This window comes from Phasianus colchicus, chromosome 7, assembly GCF_987193195.1.
Source record: "Phasianus colchicus chromosome 7, bPhaCol1.hap1.1, whole genome shotgun sequence".
Taxonomy (NCBI): domain Eukaryota; kingdom Metazoa; phylum Chordata; class Aves; order Galliformes; family Phasianidae; genus Phasianus; species Phasianus colchicus.
In genome coordinates this window covers 23,195,300-23,221,817 of record NC_143442.1, presented here as the reverse complement: position 1 = coordinate 23,221,817, position 26,518 = coordinate 23,195,300, and the positions used below count along the sequence as shown (strand labels likewise).

At 39.6% G+C, this 26,518-nt stretch overlaps 1 protein-coding gene and 1 long non-coding RNA gene across 4 annotated transcripts in view; both read right to left on the bottom strand.

Annotated features, from left to right (window-relative positions):
- Nucleotides 1–512: 512 nt before the first annotated feature.
- Nucleotides 513–4,310, bottom strand: LOC149917276 (uncharacterized). The gene is made up of 3 exons (XR_016468035.1): nucleotides 4,032–4,310; nucleotides 3,501–3,593; nucleotides 513–680 (listed from the first exon to the last, which is right to left on the bottom strand). It is a non-coding gene; the product is annotated as an uncharacterized LOC149917276 (long non-coding RNA).
- Nucleotides 4,311–6,349: 2,039 nt separating this feature from the next.
- The window catches only part of ITPRID2 (ITPR interacting domain containing 2), an 80,874-nt gene continuing 60,705 nt past the window's right edge, over nucleotides 6,350–26,518 (bottom strand). For 2 of the 3 annotated variants that reach the window (XR_016468312.1, XR_004168043.2), the window contains 9 exons: nucleotides 25,021–25,112; nucleotides 20,763–22,001; nucleotides 17,727–17,807; nucleotides 17,235–17,362; nucleotides 16,357–16,507; nucleotides 15,165–15,230; nucleotides 14,028–14,438; nucleotides 10,162–10,368; nucleotides 8,264–8,376 (listed from right to left, as the gene is read on the bottom strand). Coding sequence is in view for 1 of the 3 variants with exons in the window: in XM_031601346.2 (XP_031457206.2) it covers nucleotides 8,266–8,376; nucleotides 14,028–14,438; nucleotides 15,165–15,230; nucleotides 16,357–16,507; nucleotides 17,235–17,362; nucleotides 17,727–17,807; nucleotides 20,763–22,001; nucleotides 25,021–25,112 (2,279 nt within the window). In the remaining 2 variants the exon portion in view is untranslated. Of the gene's footprint in view, nucleotides 7,598–8,251; nucleotides 8,377–10,161; nucleotides 10,369–14,027; nucleotides 14,439–15,164; nucleotides 15,231–16,356; nucleotides 16,508–17,234; nucleotides 17,363–17,726; nucleotides 17,808–20,762; nucleotides 22,002–25,020; nucleotides 25,113–26,518 lie in introns of those variants that run through there. The other variant, XM_031601346.2, reaches the window with a different exon arrangement.

Sequence of the window (26,518 nt, the reverse complement as noted above, 5' to 3'; positions counted from 1 at the left end):
TCAGAGCTGAGACTGAACATCACCAAAACTTAAAGGAATTTGAAAATGCACTTTTGGTTCTGGCCACTAGAAGTGGTAAGGATTTCTACAGTTCATCACAGGTTTATTCTAGAATCACTGAGTATTTCCCCATCTGTGCCAGTGTGGGAGGCGGGGGAAGGAGCTGGGATCCTGTATGTGAACAATGTGCAAGCTGTATGCATCAGAATAAATCAGGAAAATCAAGGCTTTGATTTATGCAAATGAAAACTGTTAAGACATTGTTGGAATAGCAAGATATTTCTGAACAGAGGCAAATACACAAGTAATCTAGTTTATGAAGAACTAAGTCTAATCCAAGAGGTGAGAATGCACTAAAAGGCAACAACCTAACACACACAAATATCAAATATAATGCACGGTAAAATTCCCCTTCTCATCCAAATCAGAACTTCTTTGTAACAAAATGCCTTCCAATTGATGGCCAGTAGCTGGAAAATTGCCAGTGACTTAACTGACAACTTGCCTGATGCTCTGTGGTGGTTGGCAAAAGAGCTCAGTAAAGAAAGACCGTCTTCTCCACTTCAGTTCCAGCTGTATGGCTGTATTGGCAGGGAGAGGCCTGTGGTACACATGGAGGTGCCGGCCTCAGCTGCTTTTTTCGCTGCACTGCTTGGGAGCTGGCTGCCCAGACATCCTCACTACAACAATAAAAGTATTTTCAGAATAGTAGAAGAGGCATATTTCAGAGAGCAGTCAGATATACCATTTCAGGATTACTGCATCAGCTCACTCTTACACCTAATTACAGCATGGTCTCCAGGCAAAATGTGCTTGCATTTTCTATAGACTGCATCACAGTCTGGGGAAGAGCTGAAATGCATTTAAGTGCTGCCAAATCCTTTTAGCTCATCTTCTGTTTTTAGTGCACTCTCCACAACGTTTTGAATTCCTTCATGATTCAGCTAAAACTATCATGGAAAATAAAAAATAACTGTCCATCATCTTTCCTTTCTATGTCATTCAGTAGGTTATGAACCACTACGTTTTAACATACCCTGCTGTCATGATGAGCTATCAAAGCACTCACAGCTCCTGTCTATTTTTCCTACTGTGTAAGGAAAGACTTTTAATTGCTTCACAGCCAAGGGCTCAGGCTGCTGGGAAGGAAACTTGGTGGGCTCTGTCCCACACACTATACAATTTTGGCTGTGTCTACAATCTGCCTCAGCTACTCTGCTGTGATCAAGGACTACCACAGCACTGGCCTGGAGCAGAGGAAGACCTGGAGCTGCCTCCAGGTCTACCCGCTAAAATCAGATGCAAATCTTCCAATAATAAACACTAGCATACCCAAAAGGGCTCTGAAAGTTCTCTTTCAAACACTTAAATACAGGTGTTGCTGTCAGAGTTGCTCCCACTCAATAACTGGAAACAGTTTGATATTCATATGCAGAAAATGCAAATGTATGAGATCACATCTGCCTTGTGAGCAGTGAGTGATGCTGCAGGCAGGTCAGGATGAAGAACTAAAAGAGCTACTGGCCTACTAACAGCTTAATGAGGATTTCCATTTCTTTAACTCATCCATCAAACACCAGGCTTTGGTCAACACTAATGGCATACATGAGTTCATGTAAGTAAAAAATACAGCTAATTTTGTTCATAATCTCTCTCTACTTGAGATAATCACTCCTTAGCAGTGTGACTGTAATCAATATCAGTTTAAAGCTACCTTGAGGAGGTAAAAACTGATGCTATCTATTCAAGCCTTCCACTAGGGCTCACTACTCTCCCAACTATCAAGTAATGTACAAACATTTACTGGTAAGTACTGCTGTTCATTGAATCAGCACATCCCAAGCACAGGAAACAGGCTGCATTAATGGTACAGACATAACCTGTTTAGAAAGTCTGAAGATCTATATCTAATACAGACTGAGTTCAGTAGTGCAGAGACTAACGTTCTGGTAATGGCTTTACAGAGGAATTTCAGGAGGAAGTCATGTCAGAGTTCACTTCCTTATCAAGGAGAAAGTAAATTAACACATTTTTCAATAAACAGAACTACTGTGGACAGCTTGCATAGATGTTACAACAAAACTACATTAGCTGCTTTCCATATTAAGTCTTTGAGGCAAAAGTTTACTAACATTGAACTAAACAACTGAAATATAAAACTGAGTTTCCACCATAATATTTTAAAACAAAAGTTAAACTATAGAGGACAGGGAAGCTGAACAGGAAATGAGCTCTTAGAGCTTCAGAGCCTGGGTTAGAAAACTCAGTGTACAAACACAGGCTGCTGGAATGACAACGGAAAGTCATCAGCTGAGCTATAAAATCCCACTGAGTATGACAAATTCACAACATATTTTTAAAATTCTGATTTTTGAGTTTGATATACTTAATATTTTGGTTCTTTCTTGCCTTCTCCTCCACCTCAGAGGACATGTTAGATGTAGAGAAGTCACAGTGACCCTTGGAGGTGATGTCTGCAGCACCTACATGGCAGCAGCTGCCTCACCCAGAGACGTCCAGCTGGGACAAATCCCAGGAGCTGGGGAACCATCATGTGTGATGCATCATTAGCAGGAGGAACAGAGCAACTCCATGAATAGGGACAAGCTAGAAATCAAAGGTAAACCCATTGTGAATGATACATTCTCCAATGGGGTGCAGCCCCACAAGGCCTGAAACAGCAGCAGAGCCAGAAGGCACCGAGTAGAATTAAGGACTTGGTTCAAATAACAATCATTTCTCCATACAAGGTGAGCTTAAACTGTGGAGCTCATCACCACAGGATGCTGCAGACACCAGAACTAAGCATGCACCAGAAAAAGCAATTAGTGGAAAAGAAATCCATCAGGGATACCACTGCTGGCCAGGAAATCCAGAGCCACTGGCTGCTAATAGAAGGAAGGGCGGAAACACTCCTCACACCTCCTCAGGCTCAGTTCTTCCCAAACTTTTGATGTTGGCCACTGTGGGAGTGAAGACACTGAACAGGCCAGACTTCAAGTTTCATTTGCTACAGTTGCTCTTATGTTGTAAACTGTGATTGAACTCCAAACTTCTCGTGAGTCTGTGCTAAGATTTTTTTCCATTGCTTATGTCATGTGAAAACATGCCTACATATAAATTTTCCTGCAACACCTCCAGTAATAACAATACTTAATTAAGGACATCTTTAAAGAATACTTCTAAAAGCAGTTGCAGCCTAAGCTTTGTTTGATCTGTGGACAGGACATTAACATGGAACATCATCCTTCAACACGACTTCTCTTGCCTTAATAATTTTAAAAGAAGATCTAAAACTAAAGCCAAACACAGAAAAGTGAAATTTCTGTAGCTGCTTTCTTTAAAAGTTGATCCTGAACTCCCTAACGAATTGTAGCAAATAATTAATTAGAGAAAAAAAGAGAGATTCTACACAATTATATAAATACTTCCAAAAATTTACAAAAAACCATACTGTGCAAGTAGGTATCTGTACCACAATGGGCTGAATAGCCACTCACCTGCTCAGACCATTCTTGCTTTCTGCCGTGATGTCTTCTCATTGCTATAATTTAATCACTTAACCATTGTCCAGGCTTTCCTGTTTTACACTGCTTTAAAAAAAAAAAAAGAAAGAGAAGGGATGTTTCTGTATATAATAGTCTCAAGTATCTACCCAGAACTGAAAGATATACAACTTATGTGGAATTAGCAAGTTTTTTTTTTAAAAAAAGAAAGAAAATAAGATACCGATCTCATCGTTACAGTTTCTCTTCTGACAATTCTGACCACTTTTATTATATAGCATGAATATAAAGAATTACTATCACATCTACATTCACATTGAAATATCAAAGTAAATAAGCACTGTGCAAAAATGATGTTTCTTGTTTTCCTGAAAATCAAATGACTTATTTTGACACTGCCATGTTAGTTCAGAAAAAAAGCGTTGTACTGGACCAAAGCCAGCAGTTATTTCACATCATCATCCACTTTTTATGAGTTTGGGTTTTGTTCTTTATTGAAGCAGCTCCTCCAAAAGAGAAACTTACCAGAAGTTTAGGTACAACGTTGCTTGGCACTGCAACCTATGTCCTGAATTACTCATTTCTGACTGGGGCTCCTGTTTCCTCTCTCTCATCAGTATCTTCCTTTGGCCGATTTCATTGAAATTGATTCATCTGTGAAACAGATGAACAAAAATGTTCTAACCTATGCAACATTTTAAGTGTAAGCCATTTTTTCAGCAGTACATGAAATCCAGAGGCAGTACAAACACTGCCTTGCAAGACTCAGTAGAATAATACCAGTTAACAACTGCGGCTGGATTGTATTAAGGAGGTCTGAATTCTCACCTTAAAAGAGACTGCAATTGAAGGAAAACACTCCTTCTGAAACATGTGGCTCGAAGCATCTTCTCGATCATCTCTTGTCTCAGAAATGAGGGCTTGCATGCCACGTGTTTTGACAGAAAGCAGAAGATAGGGCAGCCTCCTCTTTGTGAAGGCTTTAGTCAGCAGAATAATGTGGAAAAGCTTCAAGAGTCTTTCATTTCTTTTTGTAGATGCAGGACCACACAAGCCCTCTCTCCAAGTAGAGCTGCACAACAACCAACAGCAGGAGCCTCCCTTCCTACTTGTCCCCAGTCACATAACAGGGCTGCCTGTCATCCTCAGTCCTTTCCATCCCAGGCCTTGGGCACAGTGCCGCACGCGGTCCAGCAGCAGCTCACAGGTCATGCAGCACTACGCCTAGCAGCCTGTGGGGCATTGTGCTCCCAGCTGTTTGCCTCAGCTCCTGAATGCCAAGATGTCACCGCCCAATTTCAGCAGAGGTCAAACATACTAATAGACTATTTGCTGTGCTACCAATAGAAACCGTCCTGTACCCATAGAAAACAACTAGCTTTTACATTTTCCTTGCCTCACATTCCTGCAGCCAATGACCGTCACAAAGACTGCCATCATAGTAATGTCTAGAAAGGCATCCAAAATTTCTCTAGCATTATTTCTGGCTTTATTCACAGCAAATTCGATTGAACAATATTTATCAACCACTGAAAGCAGCTGTTTCAAACTGCATAGAATTCATATCAAATTGCAGGTTGGCAGAAAAAAAGACAACATTAATTTGTAGGGAAAGTAGCAGTTCCAATCACTAAGCAAAAGAAAAACCATCCTTTCTCAGAAAATCTTTACAGCTGAATTGACATTACTAAAGGGCAAGGCACCCAGGTTAGGCATGTGTCCAATAATAATGACAGCTGTTCCTAAGGCATGAGCAGAAATGTCAATAGAGCTTGATATCAGTTCAGCTTAACATGACAGGAGGCCACTACAGTTTTAAAATAGATACGTATAGGTACTCCTGTATCTACATAAATGCCGTTCAAAATATTAGATGGTGGTGTTTTTAAGAGTGGCAGAAACCTACTACTTATGGATTATGGAAAATTTAATGGTTACATATTCACCAGTTGCAGTATAGATGTAGAAATGTGTTTAAATTATGCCAGAACCTCACAAATCAGCTGAACGAAAAATTGGCACTAGCTTTTGTGTCTCAATATATTATACATTAGACTCTGTTGCTGAGATTGAATATTCTCATGAGCTCCAAGCCCATGAGACCCAGCTACTTTGGGATCAGGTATGAGTGACTTCTCTTGCAAAGGCAGAGGCCAGGCTGCCTCACCCTCCCCTTAATGGCCACCAGCTCCTGAAGTGCTCTACTCCAACACTCCACCAGGGCGTTTACTTGGAATACCACCAGGTAGTGCAGGGGTACAGGATTCACTTTAAGGCAGAGTGTGTTAATTAACCTGGCTGGGGACAAGGGGAGCTTCTGAGCTTCCAGTTATTTGGGGAAGTTTTGATTTTATGCATTTGCAAACTTTGGTTGCAGCACTGGAGTCTGGCTGGGGGTTCTCTGGGAGACATTTGGAGTGAAGATACATCCTCACACAAGCTGCAAAGGAAAGCAGAAATCCACTGCAACATGCACCCCTGTACAAATAGCCATGCATAAATGCTGCTGGAGTTTATATTTCAATGTTCACCATGAATTTTTCAAGAAAGTCTTGGTGCTACTCAGAGTAATTCTAAGGAGATGAGCCCAAGCAAATTTTTGAGAGGCAAAACAGGAGTCAAAAACTTCACAAGTTTGGTTTAACTGCCAATATTTCTCTCCAATGTCTCTCTCTAATTTCTTCAGAGTATTGGTTCCATTGAACATCTGAAAGCTTTCTGAAACCCAAGTCCCAGGCTTTCTACCATACTCCATTCTATGTACTATATAATCAATTCTATATAACTTACTCTGCTTAAGAATAACACATGCACAATAAATTGCAGAAAAACACTGACACAGATTATAGGCAAAATAAATATTTTATTGGTTTAATATACATGTTTTTGTTGGTTTTTTTTTGTTGTTGTTTGTTTGTTTTTAAAAGCAATCAGCCCTTAGGTGTCTTCCTAACACAATTAAAAATCAAACTTTATCATATAATATTGTTACATTTGAAACTATTCTTGATTAAAGACCTTGACACAGCATAAAGTTAGTTGCTGGATGTGGCAAAGGAATAAAGACATTCCTAGCACAGCACAATAGGATATTACATATCCACTAAATGTCTATTTGACCACATAAAACCTCCAACAACTTCCAATTTTTTCCACTGGAACAAACACATGTTCACCAGGCTAACTGAAAATAGAATCTTTGAGGGACAGGGAAGGAAACAAATCTTTTTCCATTTTCCCCATAATACAAGCAAGGTCACTCATCCATTACAAGTTGCACATCTTAATTGCTTTCAGAATATTAGTATTTTTTATTGCATTTTGTTAATACAAAGCAGAAGAGAACTTCTTGGAATGACTGAGAGCAGTCGACACAAAGACAAAAAAGCAATGCTTAAAATAAGGCACTTTTCTACAAGATGGGCAAACAGTAAGGAAGCAAATAAAATTAGTTAAAAGTTGTCTTTTACATAAAGATAAGGCTTTCAGTGTCAGAACTTTAAGTAGTTTTAAGTAACCTCATGTCGTTCAACCACTCTGCTAATAGTAACCGCTCCAAGAATTAACAGCAATTTTTACAACAGGAAATTTTCCTTCTTTTGAAGTGGCACTAAGTAACAGCAGTGGAAACAATTATTGGTTGTTTCAAGCTCTCAAAGTGTATCAGTTATTGCACAATAAATACCTCATAGAGGTCAGTGTTTGTTTTGTTTTTTTGTTGGTGGTGGTTTTCTGTGATTTTTTTAAAGATAAGCTGAATGTGAGCACGTTATTTATAAATTGGTTAAGCCCGAAAATTTTCAAGTTTCGTGATACATCACTATAAGAAATTAGCAACATAAAAATTTACAACAGGGAAATACAAATAAATACAAAGCCTCTCAGAGAGCCACAGTTTCATTGATGCTTTATGGAAAGTAATAAATGAGTTAAAGTGTCTAAGTCTTTATATATGAACTCAAGGAAAGGCACACATCATAGAACTCAGCGTTGAATACAGTAGCCTATCTCAGCAGCTTTAACATCTCCTGAAGCAAAACCAACTTGACTTCACCAGTGTATGCTGCCCAAAGCAGAATTCCACAGCCAACCTTACAGAAAAGAAAAGCAAGATAAATATCTAAATTAGATTTTTGTTTGCTATACTTCAGTATGCATTTTGATCATGTCTGTGGCAGGCAAATAACAAATCTTCTCACATGATGTATTCACAAGTGAATCATAAGTAATGGCTTGGTTTGGAAGGGTCCCCAAGGATCACCAAATTTTCAACCCACTGCCAGAGACAGGGCCACCGACCTCCAGATCTGGTACTAGACCAGACTGCCCAGGGCCCCATCCAACCTGGTCTTGAACACCTCCAGGGATGGAGCATCCACCGCCTCTCTGGGCAGCCTGTGCCAGCACCTCACCACTCTCTCTGTATTGAACTTTCCCCAACATCTAATCTAAACCTTTCCTCCTTGAGCTCAAAGTCATCATCGAGGACACAAAAAAAAAAAAACAAAAAAAAAAGTATTAGACCACTACACAAATACTGATAGATAGATCAAACTACAAACCAAATTTTCTAAAGCTGTCCAGGATTATCAATATCCCTCTTATTTAATAAACTTCAGTATTGATCACTTCTATTTGAGAGGGAAAATACAAACAAAGCAAGACTTAAGTTCACAGTGATATTTCACAAGATAAAAAAAGAATTCAAGGAGTTACTGAATGGTTCTAGCAAATTCACAGATTACCTGTAGTACCCATCTCACAGCTGGGCATCTTGTTTTGCAGTTGTGGATCTGCTTTGTGGTGATACAGCTGCTAACAATCCACTTACTATTTCTCGTCTTATTTCACCAACAATAGATTCCTTGATCTGAAAGGCATTAAAGGAATTTTTCAGGTCAGTAAGCTACATAACCGACAGATAAAACAAACTGATACTGCAGACATGCTTGACATTATCAACATATGAAAATATGTAACACCAAGAAGTTAACTTTAAAAAATGCAAATGAAAAATATAAGAGGACTCCCCTTTGAAAAATAACTGTAAGCAATTTTAAAGCTGTTGCAAGTCATATAAAAGCAAAGTAGCTTTATTTTTCTAGATGGTAAATATACCTGCATTTTCCATTCAGGGTTATTCTTTTTATGTTAAGAAAAATATATTTCAACTATGCAAAATTCTGAAAACAGCATTATGGAATATACACACTTAAAGCATGCAATATACAGGCTTTTTTTTTTTTTAACATGAATTAATCTTGAAAAGGATGCAGAATCTATTTACCTCACAGAGGCATTACACAGCAAGAAAGGCCCAAGTCAATGAAGATAGGCTGCAGTCCTCACATAAATGAAGAGAAGACTAATCTTAATCACATTTACAGCAACAAAGAAAAAATCTTGGTTACCCACTCATTTTTGGATGGTCTTGATTTTAGGAAGTACCAACAAGAGAGATGTGGTTATGGGGACAGGTGAGGAGGAAGATAGTGGAAGAATGTAGGCAGGTGAGAGCTTGGCAACCAGGGTCGGTCACATAAGCACTAACCAGCCCAGCTAGGCAATGCTGTATTCTTTTCCTTATCATAAAAGGCAAATAATTTCTTGGCACGAATAACTGATCTCTAAAGAAAAAGTACCATCTGTAAAGAAAATACCATTCAGTGCCACTTCAGAGATAGCTTTCAAGTGCTTCAGGAGCTGTAATGAATGTGAGACTCAATGCAAAAATAAAAAAAAAAAAGTAGTAAAAGCCCAAATTTCTAATTCCTTCATGTTCTGATGCCCTACCAATACCAGAGGAATAATATTTACTCAGATCTAGCCTTCACAAAGGCCTTGCCATGTTTGCGTAGCTCTCACCATCTCTGTGAACATCTTGCAATTATCCTTGTAAGTCTCCCTTTTTCCTGGTGCGTCAAAAGGATTAAGCAACAACGTCAGAAGGGTGGCAGCAGAATTAGCAACGGGTTATTTATCCCTCGTCCTCATTGGCAAGCAATTCAATCCTTAAACCATTAGTGGCAACGTTCCTCATTTCACTACTACTTTGCATTAAGCTGAAATTCAGACACTGCAACAATGCTTTGAAACAGGTTTAAAGCTGGACTGCTTGTGTTTAGCTGACAAAAAAGCCAGTGTTCAACAGGACCTGTTTTACAGACAGCCAAAATTCCTGATGATATCTACGCCGACACACACACACGTGCAAAGCTTTAGAACCACTGTCAATTCAGTGTCTCCCAGACTTGGAAACTCACAGAAGGAAACACAGCATACAGAACTACCAGTTGCAGCAGGTGGAGTAGGTTTTAAGAGCCCACAGCACACAACAGCCCAGCTACCCAACAAGTCTCAGTCACAGAGCTCTGTTCATCTCTCTGTTCTGCTCCAGCATCACAGGGCTGGGTCTCCAAGGACACTAAAAGCTGGCATTCTATGCCCTCCTCTCACCAGATAAGACAGAAATAAACATCGCTTTCCAGAATAAGCGAATAAAAGCTTCCCAAATTAGCAAGTAAATGATCTAGTATGACAGACAGTCTCGTGATGAGGCAGAGGCTGGAAGGGAAGCAGCTCCTGCTCTGCTCTTAGCTCTTCCAATGACTTCTCACTCAACCTTGGTGTATCACTTGAGCCCTCCGCCTCTCACCTTCCTCCTCAGGCAAGGTCACCACACTCTGCTGCTGCTTTTCACTGCTCCTTTTGAGACCCAAGGTCATTCCTGCGTGACATGATATCGATTCCTGCACTGACTCAGTCCCATGTGCCTGTCATGACAATTGCCAATATTTGTCTTCTTCCTTACAAGCAATTTAGGGCAAGGTGCACAGGACACAGCGCTCTGCCAAGGCTTCCTCTGTACAAAGGACAGAAGGCAGTCAATGAGCACATCAGCCGTATTTTTAGCAGCTGAATGAAAAATTGATCATTTGAAATAGGAGGAAACCCACTCATTTACAGTACATATACTACATTAATTCAACACTAATATTTAATTTTGTATTAATAACACAGTTCCACATTTATAGTACTAGAGTAAACTCGTAAACCTTTCTTGCTGTGAAAGAATTGCCATTACTATGATCTTATGCTATTGCTTATAATGAACTCTCTGAAAGTGAAATGTACCTCAGTGGCAATTTTGGAGATGGATCTGCAGTCACTGATGGAAAATGGGTATAAGGCTTTTCAGAATCCTTCTATTCTTTATCTATGTATTCCAGAACTATTTTCTACTCAGTTTTCTTCTTGTGCCACCACTTCATGGCAGCACTGACAAGTTTGCATGCTTGTGATAATATGAAGAGGAGTCAAACAGGAACAAGGAACAACCAATAGACATTTACATTTTTTGATCAACATCAAGGCTAATGTGGCTTTGAATGGAAATGAAAAAGGGAAGATTCTCTCTCAAATTGTCTGTAAAGACCTAGTACTGCTTCCCAAACACTGATAGGAAACTTATACAATTTTTAAAGGATCACTTCATTAAGTGCCACTTATAACAGAGATCATCAGCAAAAATGACTATGTTATTGTTAAACAGAAAGCTTTTAAAGCTATCACATCTTCTAAACTGCAAAAGGATGGAGTGAGAGAGCCTGGTTTTGCTCGTAGCCACACTGTGACCTGCACGCCACGTAGTAAGCATCTCATGTGATGATAACCTAATGGAGGTCAGGCTGTATTTTCAACAAAACAAGGAGGCTGCCGTTTGGCATTTAACATTTCACAATGTTAAGTGCTTTTCAGAGGGACCTTGTTCATTAATGCTAAAAGTTAACATCAAGGTTTTTATTAATGCCAGCAAATAGTCGCAGGTCAAAGCTCACATGCATTACAACCACCCAGGCATATTCTGCAACACTGCCTGCCTTCTCTTTCCCCAGCATGGGGTCACACAGCTACAAAGAATGGGAGGAATAAGAAATGGTTTAACATTTGTGAGTGCATGTACCAAGAATGCCTTCTAACAGACTTCTTTCTTTTGACTACAAAACTGGAATTCCTTTGCTAACAATAGGGCTACTTAAGGAAGACACATTTCAATTTATGCTGTGCTTTAGCTCTAATGAAGTACAAAAGATTTCACTGATTGGTATTTAATAGTTTTTGGCTCTGCAAAAACGACAAGTTACGAACCAATGAAAAAATCTAGGTTCAGAATCAGAGATGAACTGAAACAGGCTGCCAACACAGCTAAACTGAAGAACAATATCTCAGTGTGCTCAAACATTTACGTAGTGTGTCAAGCTCAGTTATTTGCTGACTGCTCATATCTGAATACTAGTCTCTCAGTTTCAGCACAGATGCTTTTAGCACTGTGAAGTCCTTAGCATCACGAAATCAGAAGTACAATCTCTACGCAAAGAGTCTGCGCCTCTATTTACTACCAATTACATTAAAAAGGAACTTGCACATATGATAACCTCAGAGAAAACATCGGCTGAAATAACCACACTTTGCTCTAGCTCTTCTTCATGTCTTTGCTGCTCTTATATTACATTTGAATTATAGTTCTCTTTCCTATCTGTTCCTCCTTTAGCAGCACCTCACTGTGACTTGTGAAATGCAGGTTTTTATAGAAGGGCTGGACATGATACGAATGGAACATCCAAGCTTCAACTCAGAATCAGCAGCAAAGTGCAAGGCATGACAAGCTCCTCATGCCAAGTCTACTCTGAACATTAGACAAGAAATCACTTCAAAAAGGGGTAAAAGGAAAGCAAGTGAATCAGAAAGAAAATTTGGAAACTCGGGGAATATTTTATGACAAACAAGGCCTTTCCCAAGACTTCTTCCAAAATGATTGCTTCAGGGAAGATGTCAGCAAGAGATTGGAAGGGGTCAAAGCAGAAGTGTGAAACTGTAGCATCACAAGCTCCACTGTAAGGATGAGTAATGGCCAGGAGGTGTTCAGTTCCTAATGCTGAGCACAGTGATGATGAGGTCATAGGCCCAGTGGGGTGGGACCAGGAGCTGACTGCAGTATCCGTCCCTCTGCGGGATAATGCCACTGTCCCTAATTCATCCCACTGACACCAACAGGGAAAGGTACTATTCAACATTATGAGGTAACTTGCTTAAACCTGGTTTCCATCTCACTGCCAAACACCACCAGTTTTCTCACTGTTAATACTTGTCTGAGCATTCTTCTATGCAGTCTGAACTCTGACTAATTATGGAGCTATCCAAAGCTAAACAAGTTATACTTCCAGCCACCATCTTCACTCTGAACATTCCTTAGTAATGTTCTTCTGTTTCACAGATCTCACAGTGCAAGTGAGAAGTGCCTACACATAGTAAAGCCTACAGCAAGTCATCTGCATTGTGAAAACAAGACACTGTAGAGTCTTGTGGTCACACAATGAAGAAAAGGATACCTCATGGTCTAGTATACTCTGCCTTTTTTTGTACCGAGGGTGGAAGGAGTAGCAAATGATCCCTTCAGGATTGAAGCTCCTGCTTTATTGCAGGATAAGCCTGTCTCTCATCTGTTTTAAAGACAAAGATGGTTTCAGTTATACACAGCCTCAGTACAAGCAGACCTGGGTGGTATCTCAGCATTACACAGCATTACAACATGGCCTGTTGTATATTCCTGAGCACAGACATCTGCTTTCTTTCACAGGGGTTTATAACAGCACCATACCAAAGCTTCAAGGGATATGCTAAAAACTAAGAGTCTAAGGACCGTTCTTCAGTGAAGATACAGGACTAGAAGTCATAAGTCCTCAATTCCTATTTCTGCACTCACAACAGAGAAAAACCACCACTTTCTAATAGGCACTGTTTTTGATAAAAAGTCTCTTTTGCTTTTTTTTTTCCCCCCCATTTATACTACTTGCCATAAGGGCTTTTAGTCATGCCACTGGCAAACAATGCATGCAATTTTAGTACTGTTTATTAACCTGGCCCACAAGAGAAACACCCAAGTAACGTCCTCTTTCATTGACTGCCAACAAAACTGGTCCAACAGCACCCGAAAAACATCAGCCGATGTCTGAAATAATTTCTCATCTCAGTTCAGCTTGCTTCACTTACACTCCTGCGGTTATTAGTGGTTTGGGATAGAGGGACCAGGAAAGTATTTTTAACGTTTACTACAGAGTTGTTTAAAAAACAGTATTTCATCAATCAAATTAAATCCAAACTGGCATTTTAGCAGGCAAACATGACAGAGAAATTTTCACTTGGGAATCTGAAATACTGATACTTAACTAAGTAGTAGAGATGGTAAATTTTTTCTTGCCTGGATTTATAATAGCAACTTGCTCTTCATTTACACACAAACCACTGTTATTGAAAAAAAAAGTCTACTGCTTTACTTGAGAACAGAACTGTGGCTCACACATCTCATGACAAGCTCCGAGTCTTTAAAAACAGGACAGGAAGATATGGAGCCTTGGCTTGCGAATGAATAGAAATGTCCAGTGGCAACAAATTACACAGTTTGTCTTGAATTTTCAGTAAACACTATTCAAACACTTTAGATCTCAACCCTTCTCTCCTCACCTCCCGTATCACTTGCTGCAGCTCTTCCTGCTCCACGCTTCTGTGGATTTCATCAAACGAAGGCACCAGAGGGACTCTCTCTAGTTTGTGCTCCATCTCTGGCTTGGAGTCTGCAAACTCCTCAGAGCTTTCCACCTGCTGTCCAGTGCCTGTTCTCACTGGGGGAGTTGGTGTTAAGGCAACAGAAGCTCTGTATAACTTCTTGCTTTGACTCTTAGACTTTCCTGTTAGCTCAGAGGATCCAACACCAGCTTTTCTACTTGCAGTGGAGCACACTGAGGAGGAATCAGAGTTTCCATGGGAGAACACAGACTCCGTACCCTCGGCTGGTAGATTTTCCAGTCCAAGATCTCCCAGTCCTAAACCCAGTTCAGACTTCAGAAATGATTGCTCTCGCATAAGTTCGGAGACCTAAGGATTGAGAAAAGAAACAGCTCTGAGTAAGCACATAAAAAAGTCACATACAGACATAGCTATGCTTTCTTGTTATTTATTCAATCACTTACTCATTCCCTCCATGTAACAAATATGGCTATAAAATAAATATATGCTTTGACTTTATGACTGCAACAAAGAGGATCATAAAAAGGAATGGGCATTTTTGAAAGCCAACATAAATAAGAATTGTGGCAGTTCCCCAAGCCACTGACTTTTGCAATATGGATACATCCTGCCAGGGCCACTGACAGAGGCACACGTAAAGGCTTGATTTTGTTTTTCTTTACTAAAACAATTCAAGTTTGTTCTTTTTTTCCCCCCTCCCTCTTCAGCCTTTGAACTGCTTGTTTTCAGTGGTTCAGGGGCTTACTCTGGACTCCTAGCATAACCTTCACAGAAAAATAAAATTTTCCCTAGAAAATTCACCACAAAGACATTATGCCAACTAAATGCAAATATTTCACTTCCTCATATTCCTCCTAAAAACAAATATTTCACAGTTCCTTACAGCTATGATTAACTCCTAACGAAAATGCAACTGTTCTTTAGAGAACTACTCAAATGATTATTTCCAGGCCTATATCTCAAATTAATGTCTTGTGACTTTTTTTTTAAAGATATTAAAAAAACTTCTAAAAAGCAACCAGAAATGTATTAATTTCTTTGTTTTCTTAATAAAGCATACAGCACACTACTTACTGGTTCAATGACATTCAGTGGAGAAGGGCACGATAGGTTATCAGCACTTCTGCTGCCATACATACCCTAAAAAATTAAGTCAGGTTAATACACTGGGGATTTTTTGCAGAGCTGCTATAATCTAATATATAAACATGCCATGTCTCAGACTACTTTCTGTAAAAGCAGAAACTTGGAACCAGGAAGCAAAGCCGGTTGGTGAAAGTTTATTTCAGTCATTTTTAAAGCTGGCCCTCTTCTATAAAAGGGTTTACAAATAAGATATTTATATGGTTCAAAGAATGCAAGTTTGGCTTGGACTCGCAGTAATACCATATTTTCCTGTTCTTGGGTTTCAATTTTTTTTTCCCATGACAAAATACTGAAGAGGAAGACGTGGCCTGTGCTGCTTCTACAGAAGAAGACTGGCTAAGAAAGAGGAATGAGATCCATAAAAAACACATGACGCTTTCTGTTTGTGCTTCTTTTGTTTGGCTGATGACAGAATTGCAGCAGAAAAAAAAGAGGAACAGTCTTTTGCTGAGTGAAAAGAGAGAAAGTATATTGCCACGCCACCAATAAACAGACACCAGTAACTTCCCCCCTGGCAACTCCCCACTGCTCTTGAGCTGCTAGTGGAGTGTCTATACAAGCAGAACTACTCCCCATCTGGCAGGGAGCCACATGTTCAGCTGAAGGAGCTCCAAAAGGCCATGGAAGAAGAAACCTGAAGATGACAACTGGATTTTCCTGTTTTTTTGGTCCATGGGTAGGCAGAGCTAGAGGGAAGCACACACTGTTTCTTGGGAGAGAAACACTGTTTTTCTTGTGAAAAGAGAGCAGTGACAAGTAAGAAAATTAGCATAGGAGAACTCCAAAGAAATCATAACCATCCCAGGAAGATTTCAGACATAAGCACTACCTACCTAAACTATAAAAATTCAGAACAAGAAAGCACTGGCAAAAGCAGCCTGAAATCTCAGACTTTGAAATCCCAAAAATATGTATTATCAGCAATAAAATCCCTCTGGTTCACTCATCTTTTCCCTAAGACATTGAAAATTAAAACACAACCCAATAATACACAAATCATCATTAGATTCCCAGATGCCATTCCACAGTAAGAATTTTAACATTTAAGAGTTATTAACATTATACTGATGCATGTTACACTGATAAAACATACAATGCTGTTGAAAAAAATAATACTTACTAAGTGTGTCTGAGGTCTGTAAGGAGAAGACATGTGCAGACTTCTCAGCTGGTCTTCCAATGCAAGCAGACGTTCCTCTAACTGCATCTCTAACTCCTGCAGCTCCATGCGGACAGACTTTCTCAAACTCTGCAGCTGATCAGCTTCATACCTGCACAAAATCCATTACGATAAGAACAATGGCAAAAAGAACCAAAATCACAGAACAGGACAGTAATCACATTACTTCTCTCATATAGTTCTGAATTTCCAAGCAGAAGCTACAGTTTGACCCAGAAAGAATGGTCACAGAAGGCCAACAGATCTAAATTATATTTACTTTTAAAGTTAGTGACGAGCTGATTCAACTAAAGTAAATAAACGCGCAATTTCAAATATTATTCCACATCAGCTGCTGCAACCCACGGTCAAACAAACAGCCAGAATAATGAATGCCATCTGTAACCTGCTGCATGGCCACTGTGCATTGGAAAAGTATCTGGATGCTACAGTGTTATTTTTATTTACTTATTTACATCTATACAGAGGAGGAAGAGAAAAATCCAAGTTGAAAGTGCTTAAGATTTTTCATCTTGAATATCCTGTGCTCACATATCCTATGATACTTAAATTCCTTAAAATCCACAGATGTAGAATCACTTCGCAGAAGTGAAGAAACAAATATCAACAAATAAGAAATGGAATTAGAAGAAACACAGGGAAAACAAACTCTAGAATGAAGAGGTGTAAGAATGAGAGTAAACATGGGTTTACTTGCATAAACTCAGTTCCAACCCTCCTCAAATTGAAATTAATAGATTTTTTTGCTCTTATTTCAGAGGCAGCAGATCATCTCCTTAAGTATTTTCTTTTTTTTTTTTTTTTTAATATCATTTTACCTTTCCTCTTCTGTCATGTGCTGATAAACTGTTGTCTGTTGACGTAGCATAGCCAATTCCAAATCCATCATTTGAGTTCTGAATAAATTCAGGTTTCGCCTTACTACTTGTAGCTCCTGGAAAGTATTCTTAGGAAAAAAAAAATAATGAAATTTATGAAAAAAGCATATATGAAAAAAAAAAATAAAGTATGGACTCCATAACTATATTTGCTAAAACGTACCCTGTGAGTGAAGCAGAACCTCTGCAACCTCAGCATACAGATGTTACATCATGAGATAACAATTCAATAAAACATTTTCAGGTGTACCATACAAATCCATGAAAGTATTTCCATGTATTTAGACTGATTTGTTTTTGACACTGTTGGTAGGATAGAGTCATCTCTCTCTGAAGATGGGGAACCGCCCAAGGATAGCACACGCTACAGTACATACATGATGTTTCTTTTTTATTTTGACTAACTGCCAGTGTGTGTAAAGGGTCACTTACTTCATAGAGAGGTAGAATGGATGATCTCTGAGTAGTGTAACCAGTGGCAGCTGAAAGATCCTGACCTCTCATCACTGGATACTATGGAAAAAACACATTTGAAACAGGAATGTCAACACAGTCTTCCTCACGAACTCATCTTCTCAAATGCTCAAATAGTCCAAAAGCAGCCAATGTTAAAACACAATCTTTCTGGCCTTATGATTTCTGCTCTCAATGTCAGCATTGTAACAGGAAAAGGAAACTCAGCAAAATGGAAGTGCCAACTCTTAGTGTGTGCTCCAAAGTTCTGTAACACAAGTTTTAGCTGGAAAAAAATTAACACTGATACAATAAGTATGGAAAAAAGGTAAGTTGTCTGCCTAAGACACAGGTGCAGAAAATGCCTGACTACTGAAAATCCAGTAGTCCCAACTGCATTAGCTGACAAAAAAAGTCAAAAAGAACATCATGGAAAACAGATCTATGTAAATGAAATTGGCCCCATTTTCAATATGATCACAGTCATTTGCTGTGGGATTGTGCTAATCACTTAGTAGTTGGGTTTTTTTGTTTTTCTGGTTTTTTTTGTGTATGCTGATTTTGTGTTTGCTTTTTTAAATCTCACCGTATTGCCTACATCCAAAGACCCTTCCATGCTAACGATCTCCCATGAGAACAAGAATTTCTATTTGCATGTTGCATCAACATCTGGAGCAACCAGATAAAAGACAGAGGCTGTTACATGTAGAAATGTGGCACAGCAAAGAACAGAGGAAACAGAGGAAATGCGTACCTTTTCAAACATGAAAAAGATGGCTTGTCAATATAATTCTGACAGAATTCAAAAGAACTATTGACACCATGGAAAATTTGAGGCATGTCCATTCACTCAGAGAAGCTTTGTTCAAACATGATCACATCAAGGAGATGTTTTGTTTTTCCTCTCCCAGTTTTTCTTTGTTTGGAAACAAATCTACTCTTCCTTACCTCTTCCAAAAACACAGGATTGTGTATTTGAAATATCTCCTATTTTTCTATAGGAAGCTGAGTACACTGTGTTACAAATTCAATTTTGACTGTAGAGAAAAACAGGACAAGGAAACTATGTATTGAAAGCAACAGTTTTTCACAGAAAACTCAGTACCAAAAAGGAACACATCCCCCAAAATGGGACTGGTCTAGACAAATCACTCAAAGCAGGGCAAGGAGTTATTACCCCCTCTAAAACTAATGCAACTTCATTTTTATTGAACCAGCATGAACAAGAGATCTGGATGTAATATAGTTTTCTTCTTCAGCAGATTCAGCTAGCATCCTGCCAGTTTACCCTTACACAGAGCAAGACTGTTTTAACAAAACAGTTTATACACGCAAGTTAATTTTATAAAGAAAGTTAAATTCTGCAACTGCTTCCTCCCAGGCATGCTGTTGGCTACTTTGAGCAGGGCCAGCTCAGAAAACCTGAGGCATGACTAGCCTCAGGTTTTGGACAAGGGACAACACAAACAAAAGAACAGGAGGTCTAAAAACAGCCCACTGCTGCCCACCACCAGCAATAGGGTGCAGAAAAGCAGATGTTTGTCCTTGATTAAAAACCTCACAGAAGACACTGAAGTTCAAAAAAAAAAAAGCTGCATAATTTTCATGTATTCACATATTAACAGGCAGGGTCTGCAAGTGCTCTGCCCATAGAGCCATTCTACAGAAGCTTGCAGACTCCTAAATTGGATTACCACCTCAGACAATAGCAGTATAGAGATGGTGGAGCAGAGACAATGGCTAATCAAAAGGAAAAGAGCAGAACACATCACAGAAGCCAGCAAAAATACATACACAAGGGCTGCTCTCAAAGTAATGCTTCCTATTTTATTGTGTTGGCCCATGATATAAGAGGCAGTTGTTGGTGATAGGGCAGTAGACCTTGAACCTTCCCACCAATATTCCATTACATTTTGTTGCCATGAGACAGATGGCAGCAGAGGGGCAGTCTGACAAAAGGTGTCTGACATGGAAGTGTGTATGAAGCAAAGATGTGTCACTGAATTCCTCCATGTGGAAAAAAATCACCCAATGTCATTCATCAACACTTGCTGAACATTTATAGAGACCAAATAGTGGATGTTGGCACAGTGAGGAGATGGGTGGTGCTTTTCATCAGTAGCAACAGTGATGTGAAAGACAAGCTGCATTCCGGACGGCCATGTAGATTTTTATGAGCACAGCATGCAGGTTCTTGTTCACTGCTGCTGAAAATGCATAGCTAACAATGGTGGCTATATTGCAAAAGTGTTTTCCAGCTGAGAATTTTTTCTACCAAACAGTGCTATTGTGTTCTTTTTATCTGTTGCAGTTTCCATGAAGAAAATAGGAGGCATTATTTTTGGCCCAAACTATGTACATATACACACTTACGTTCTAAAACGTTTCTTCTCTGACTATTGAGAAGATTCATACATTCAATAGAATTTCACACATTGTGACAAAACCAATTCTTAATAAAAGGCTGATAACCTCTGGCTGATAACACCACTGGCTCCAGAGTTGAATATGCTCAATATTGACATAAACCAGCACAGAAACATTAAGTTGAATGAATGATCATCATTAACATCATTAGTGAAGTCACAGGACTTGTAATGAAAAAGAAATCTATCAGTTATCTAAGAAAGTACATCAAAGAGAAGTGACAGGCTAAAGAATCATTAAAAGCGATATGTATTTTCATATCTAAAGCTAATGACTATCACTTTAAAATAACTGCTTATGAGACATAGACTGCTCCTCCCTCATACTTAAGAATAACCATAAAAAAGTAAAAAAAAATCAGTTTAATAATCTGGATCAAGTGCAACATGTAACAAATTCAATGCAAAAAAATAGTGGTGCACTGGACACTTGGTGACCACTTTAAACAGAAGCTCCTGAAAGAAGTAGCAAACCTAAAAGGCACAATATGTTTTTTTTTTTTCCCTTGATTTCATATGCTACATAAAAGAATATTTGTGCTAATATTTTATTTTTATAAAAATAAGAAGCCCATTTGCTTTCTCTTACCTGTGAGAGGTTCTGCAGAGAGTTTCTGATGTCATGTAGGACTCTGCGAAGCTGCATTTCCACAGTGGAGGGTGGATTGATGGCATGAGGTCGATGAGAATATCCAGAGTGCCTCGGAGAAAAGGGACAGCTGAAAGGCGAAAGCAAGGCACTGAGGGAAGAACCAGAGATACTCGGGACACTGTGGGTGCTAAGCGTCCTCATGTGCTCACAGAGCGGCCTGTCCAGCCACTCAGCTGGGAGGGAGTGCAGGGAGCACGTTGACTGGGACATGTGTGCTGGGGTTTGTAGGGGGCAGCTCTGTCCCCTGGTGGGACTGGGCGCCTCGGACAGTCTCCTGAGCCCAGCCTGGGGCACTTCTCTTTTAGAGGATGAAGTTGCAATGAATAGTGTGGATTTGCACACGGGCTGGCTGGTAGCTGCTTTATCTTCCTGTTTGTCATCCTCAGAAGTCAGTTTTTCATCTTCCTCCATGTGTGTGTACTTGTAGGTGAAAGAAGGAGGACCACACAAAGTCTCTTTCCCTGGAGTTAACTGGACATTCACAGAGGACACCACTTTCACTGGATTCAGTAACGCAGTTGGAAGAGATTGAGATCGCCTTAGAGGATAACCTGATTCAGCCAACCACTGTCTTTGTTTCCTCAGGAGATCTTTTGACTTCAAGAAAGAGCGCCCAGCCCTTGAGTCAGACGTGCCGATGACCCTCATCCGGGCTCTTTGCAAAGCAACATGAACCCTGTCCAAGGACGATGGGGAAGAGCTGTCACCTTCCAGAGACTCCAGTGACTTAAGGATATGGTGTGTTTGGTACTGCGGAAACTCAAAAGTGGTGTCATTGTCAACATCGCTTTCATCACTGCCTTCCTCCAGAAGCTCCAATTCCTTCTGCTCACTGAAAATACCTTCATCTTTAGAGCTGTCCTCTCCTCCAACTATCTTAGATACATGAGATGACTTACTTTCTCCTCCATTATTTTGTTCAGCTTCATAGTCACAATTTCTTTTACCATCTTTCCTTAGGTTTTCAGAATATGCCTCTACCTTTCCTTTCTCTACTTGAGAGATATCATCCTCTTCATCATCATCCTCCTCCTCCTCTTCTTCCTCCTCAAACTTATTGAAACATGGCCGTTCCTTGGCTATTGGTGTCTTCTGTTCTTCACTATGTGATGTCACAGTGGTCTCACTGTCACAGCTGTCAGCACTGCTTCCCATACCTTGCAAAGACTCCTGAACCTAGGGAAGATTCAAGACAGCAAATGAGTGAACGTACTGGGGACTCAGCTCCTGCCTTCTCAGGAATCAGGCTAACAGCCTAAGTTCATATTCCTTTGGTATTATGGTGAAATAATAAAAAATGTAGGTGAAAACGCAGGTGAAAATGAAAGAGAATGAAGAAACCACAGTTTCAGACTGATTAGAAGCATTCTGAAGTATGGCATCCAAAAGGAGATGGTTTGCAAGGAAAAGAAAAAAAGTAGCCAAGCCATTCATACTCTTTTTTGATTTGACAATAAATATTATTGCCAAAAGAATAAATGTAGCAGCAGTAAAATGACAGTATATGTTTTAGATAGCAATGGCAAAGGGTTATCAGACTGGAGGTATGTGGCATCTCCCTTCCAAAAAGGTTCATTCTCAGCATTGAAACCAAGGATGGTATTAGTGAAAGCACACAGAAGTGAGGAGAATTTTGGATTGTAGTGAGACTCCAAGGACAGGAAAAACAGTCTGCCTATATGCTCAGCCTGTTCTAAGTTGTGGAATTGTTCGAGACTGGGAATCCAATATTAGTGTGCTAGCCTCCATTGATGACTGAATCCAGCACTTTTACCCTATTCTGTCTTCCTTTTGATTAACACACTTTGCCCTTCTCATTCTAAATTATGGTTTAAATTCCATATTGCAAAAGGATGCACATTACTACGTACTGGACCAGAGCATAGGTATAAGTGAACTTCTAATTTAATAGGGAATAAATGACAGGAAAAGCACTCATGAGAAAGGAGAAGAGGTATATGGATTGCAAAGCACATTCCTTAGGTCAGCATGATTGGCTGATATATTTAGAAGTACATTTTCATAAGAATATGTAATAAAAAGTACAAATTTGGGAATTTGCCATAGCTGACACGAACTGGGTAATTTAGAGATGCTTTTCACATTTCCAACTTGTGCCATTCTTTCTGCTATTACCTCATTCTAGAATGAATACTTATGATGCATGTTGTGCAACATTTCCATCTCCATGATCGAGAACAGAATTTCAGTCATGAAAGTCATCATGTACTTAACATTGCACTAAAATTTGTATTAAATACTATATATGTTCAGATGCTGTTCAAGTCAAATGCATTAAAAGAACAGAAGACTAGCGTTTGGATGAAATAGATGTGCTACAAGTGTGTGTAAATAATGCTCCATCACACTGCTTACTTACAAAGTCAGGCAAGCAAAATTCAAGAATTTGGATAGAGAATTTTCTTAACTTCTCTGTTAACTTCCCTACTGAATACCCAAACTCAATGTCAAAATGGGGATGAAAGGAAATGCAATTCCAGTTTTTCAGCTTTCTCTTGAGTTTCAGAGGAATGTTAAGGCTGCTAGAGTCAATTATTTAACAGTAGATGGCACTAACTTACCATACTTTTAAGAAAACAAAATGTACACCCTTCTGTATCCCCTTCATCTTTTCACAGGTTCTCTTCACTAGCTGCCAAGTTCTTTTTTCCTAGTCTCATTATTCATCCCTATTTTCTAGTCAGATCGGTACTTGTCCTGAATAAAGGAGTGGTGGTGGCAGAAGAGAGCCTAGCAACTCCATGGCACAGATCTCACACAGACTCAATACATCTTTTCAAAACAGTATAATAGAAAGCAGAAAAATCTCATCACTCTGCAACCAGCACAAACAAACTCCACTAGTCTTCCATTGAAGAAGCATTTAGATGCAACACACTTTTAATGGACACTTAATCAGGTTATAACCTGAGCAAGCAACACTAGTCTGAGACTGCTAACATACCTGTCAATTTACTTCAGCATAGTTCAAACTCAGCTGAGAGTTGAGAGAATTGATATGTCAGATTGTTATGCTCATTGTAGAAACTTATGCTCACAATTTCCATTATTCACTGTCATTCTCACTAAATGTAAGCTGATGCTTAAGAAAGACAACTGGACTAGTGCTGTTGTTGCTTCCATTTTGGCACTCAGCTGACAAAGTAGTAAAAAAAGCACACAATCCCAATACAAAAGCTGAGAAGCAAACTTTGGTGGATGAGAACCTCTTCCTTGCAACTGCCAAATAGCTTTTAGAATGTTTGCTGTATTTCCAGGAAAGTCTCACATTTGGTAGCACAAAACAAGTCCAGTAACTGAAAGCCACAAAAATGAAATTACTGGTGATATCCAAATTCCCACTTTCATGTACTCTGCATCACAGTGATTCAGGGTCCAGTAAGCTCCATAGTGGCCTTCAGTCCACTACCCAACTTGGACATATCGCTATGTGAATGTGTTAGGAGAGGTAGAGAACATCATTGCTAAGTATCAGATGAAGTTGCTGAGCAAGTGTTTGTAGTCACATAAGCATTCAGATGAACAAAAGCCTCCCTTAAGACTTGAGAGTTCTGGTCAATATCACTGGAAATTCCAGGACTGAGAACAAGGGAACTGGAGTGGGAAAAAACACGGGACTCTGAAGATGGACTAAACATCAGTATACCTACACAGCAAAGTTAGTAGGAAAACATTTTCTCTTTCTGTCAACTTCTAACAAGAATATAGAAAGATATAGGGATAAAAGAAAGATAGGGAAAAAAAAAAGACTGAAAAGTAAAAAAAAAAAACAAAAAAAAAACAAAAAAAAACCAAGAAAATGAAATGAATTTCACATTTTCACTAGAAAAGTTATATTAATCACCTTAATCTCACTTCGTGCACAAGAGGAATGGACTGCAGTTCTGAAACCTCAGCCAGTACCAAAAGATATACCAGAAATAGCACACAGGAAATACTGAATTTAGAGCTTATTCCAGGCCCAAGTATACTCAGACTCTCCTACCAGAAAGGCTTTAAAATTTCAACACAGCACAAGGGACTGTGCAGATGCAGTTCTGAAAATGAGAAGTTTATTAGAACCTTGACTGACGGTCAAATAAGATGCCAAACACCAGCATATTTTCTTCCCTCCCCAGAACTCTGCTCTGCCACAGTAATTGATACAATGCCAGCCAGAGTATGGAAGACTTACCTGAAGCTGATTAAATGGAGAACAGTCTGTGGAAGAATCCTCAGCAAAGCCACTGCTATCTGAGTGCTGACTAGCAGTCCGTAAAAGCTGATCTGCTTAAAACAAAGCAAAACTCAACTATAGTTCATTCACAGATCACCACCCTTTAAGCCAGTCACATTCAACACGTGCTTTCCTCTTACATCAAAATAACATTAACTAGATAGCCCTATTCCTTTTCTAACTTCACTCTGAACAATTCATAAAAAGACCTGCTGTTTCCAATCATATGGAGTGCAAAAGCTTTCCTCATGCAAAGCTTTACTTGTGAAATTTTAACCAGCACTGGCAGGGGAACCTTTTTTCACACTGTTCTCTCCTGTATTGTGGAAAAATCACACTCACTAATGTTGCCACTGCTGCAGTTTTTCTTTCACCAAAACTGAATTGCTGGTTAACTCTCATACATTCATTGGAACAGCTGCTTTTGTATTGACATGCACAGATCTGCTACCCCTCTTGATCAGAGTGATAAACGGGCTCACTGCCAGCCCACACCATCTCATGCATCCCAAGGAACAGAAAAAGATGAGCAGAGAGCAATGCACAGGCCTGAGAATTGATAGAGACTGTCCTTCCCTGGTTTAGTGGCCAAATACAAAACATCTCTAACACATTGACTGGCAATTGGCCAAAACACACTCCCAGCACTCATTTCGTACACTGGAGATAAGATCCTCCCTGCTTGCGCCTTTCTACTCACAGTAGAGAAGTGTTCTAACAGCCTAAAAAGACACCCAAATCCTTGGAGCTACCCAAGAGTGACATCCTCTGGTGCAGGATCTTGGCCAGAGGATCTCGGTAGCCCCGCAGTACTGTGCCAGATGGCACTGTTGTTCTTTATTGGACACAGGTGGCACTTCCAAGTGTAGGGTTTGGCTCACACCACCATGGCCATCTTGCTCAGAGAGATGGCAATCTATCTCACTTCTAAACCTCAGCAAACCTATAAGAGCTTGGCTATGGGATGAGACCACAGCAGCCCTCAGCCTCTACACCCCACCACCCTCATAGAAGCTCACTGTTCTACTCTCTGTAGCTGAAAACAGGATTTTGCCCCACATTCCTTCCACCACTTAACTGTCATCGTATAATTAAACCCAGTTCACAGCTCAACGCATTGGAATGCATTGTGAAAACTGTTTTGAAACTGCTGGATATTCAGATCTAATTTTATATTAAAATCATTAATTTTGAAGAACATTTTACTGATGCAGAAATAAAAGTCTGCATAGGCACAGAAACTGGTGAACAGCTGGTCAGGGAAACTGCCCTTTCAACTTCTTCATCAGTGTTTTCATACAGCTTTTAGGGAGTGCCTTTCAAATTGTGCTGCTACTGTGTTATCATGGTGGCCACAATATCCTGCAATGATAAACAATTTTTTACCACAAGGCAGACATCCCCACCCAGCTCCTAGTAAAGACAATAGGAATTACTTCACTCGAACTGGCCTGGC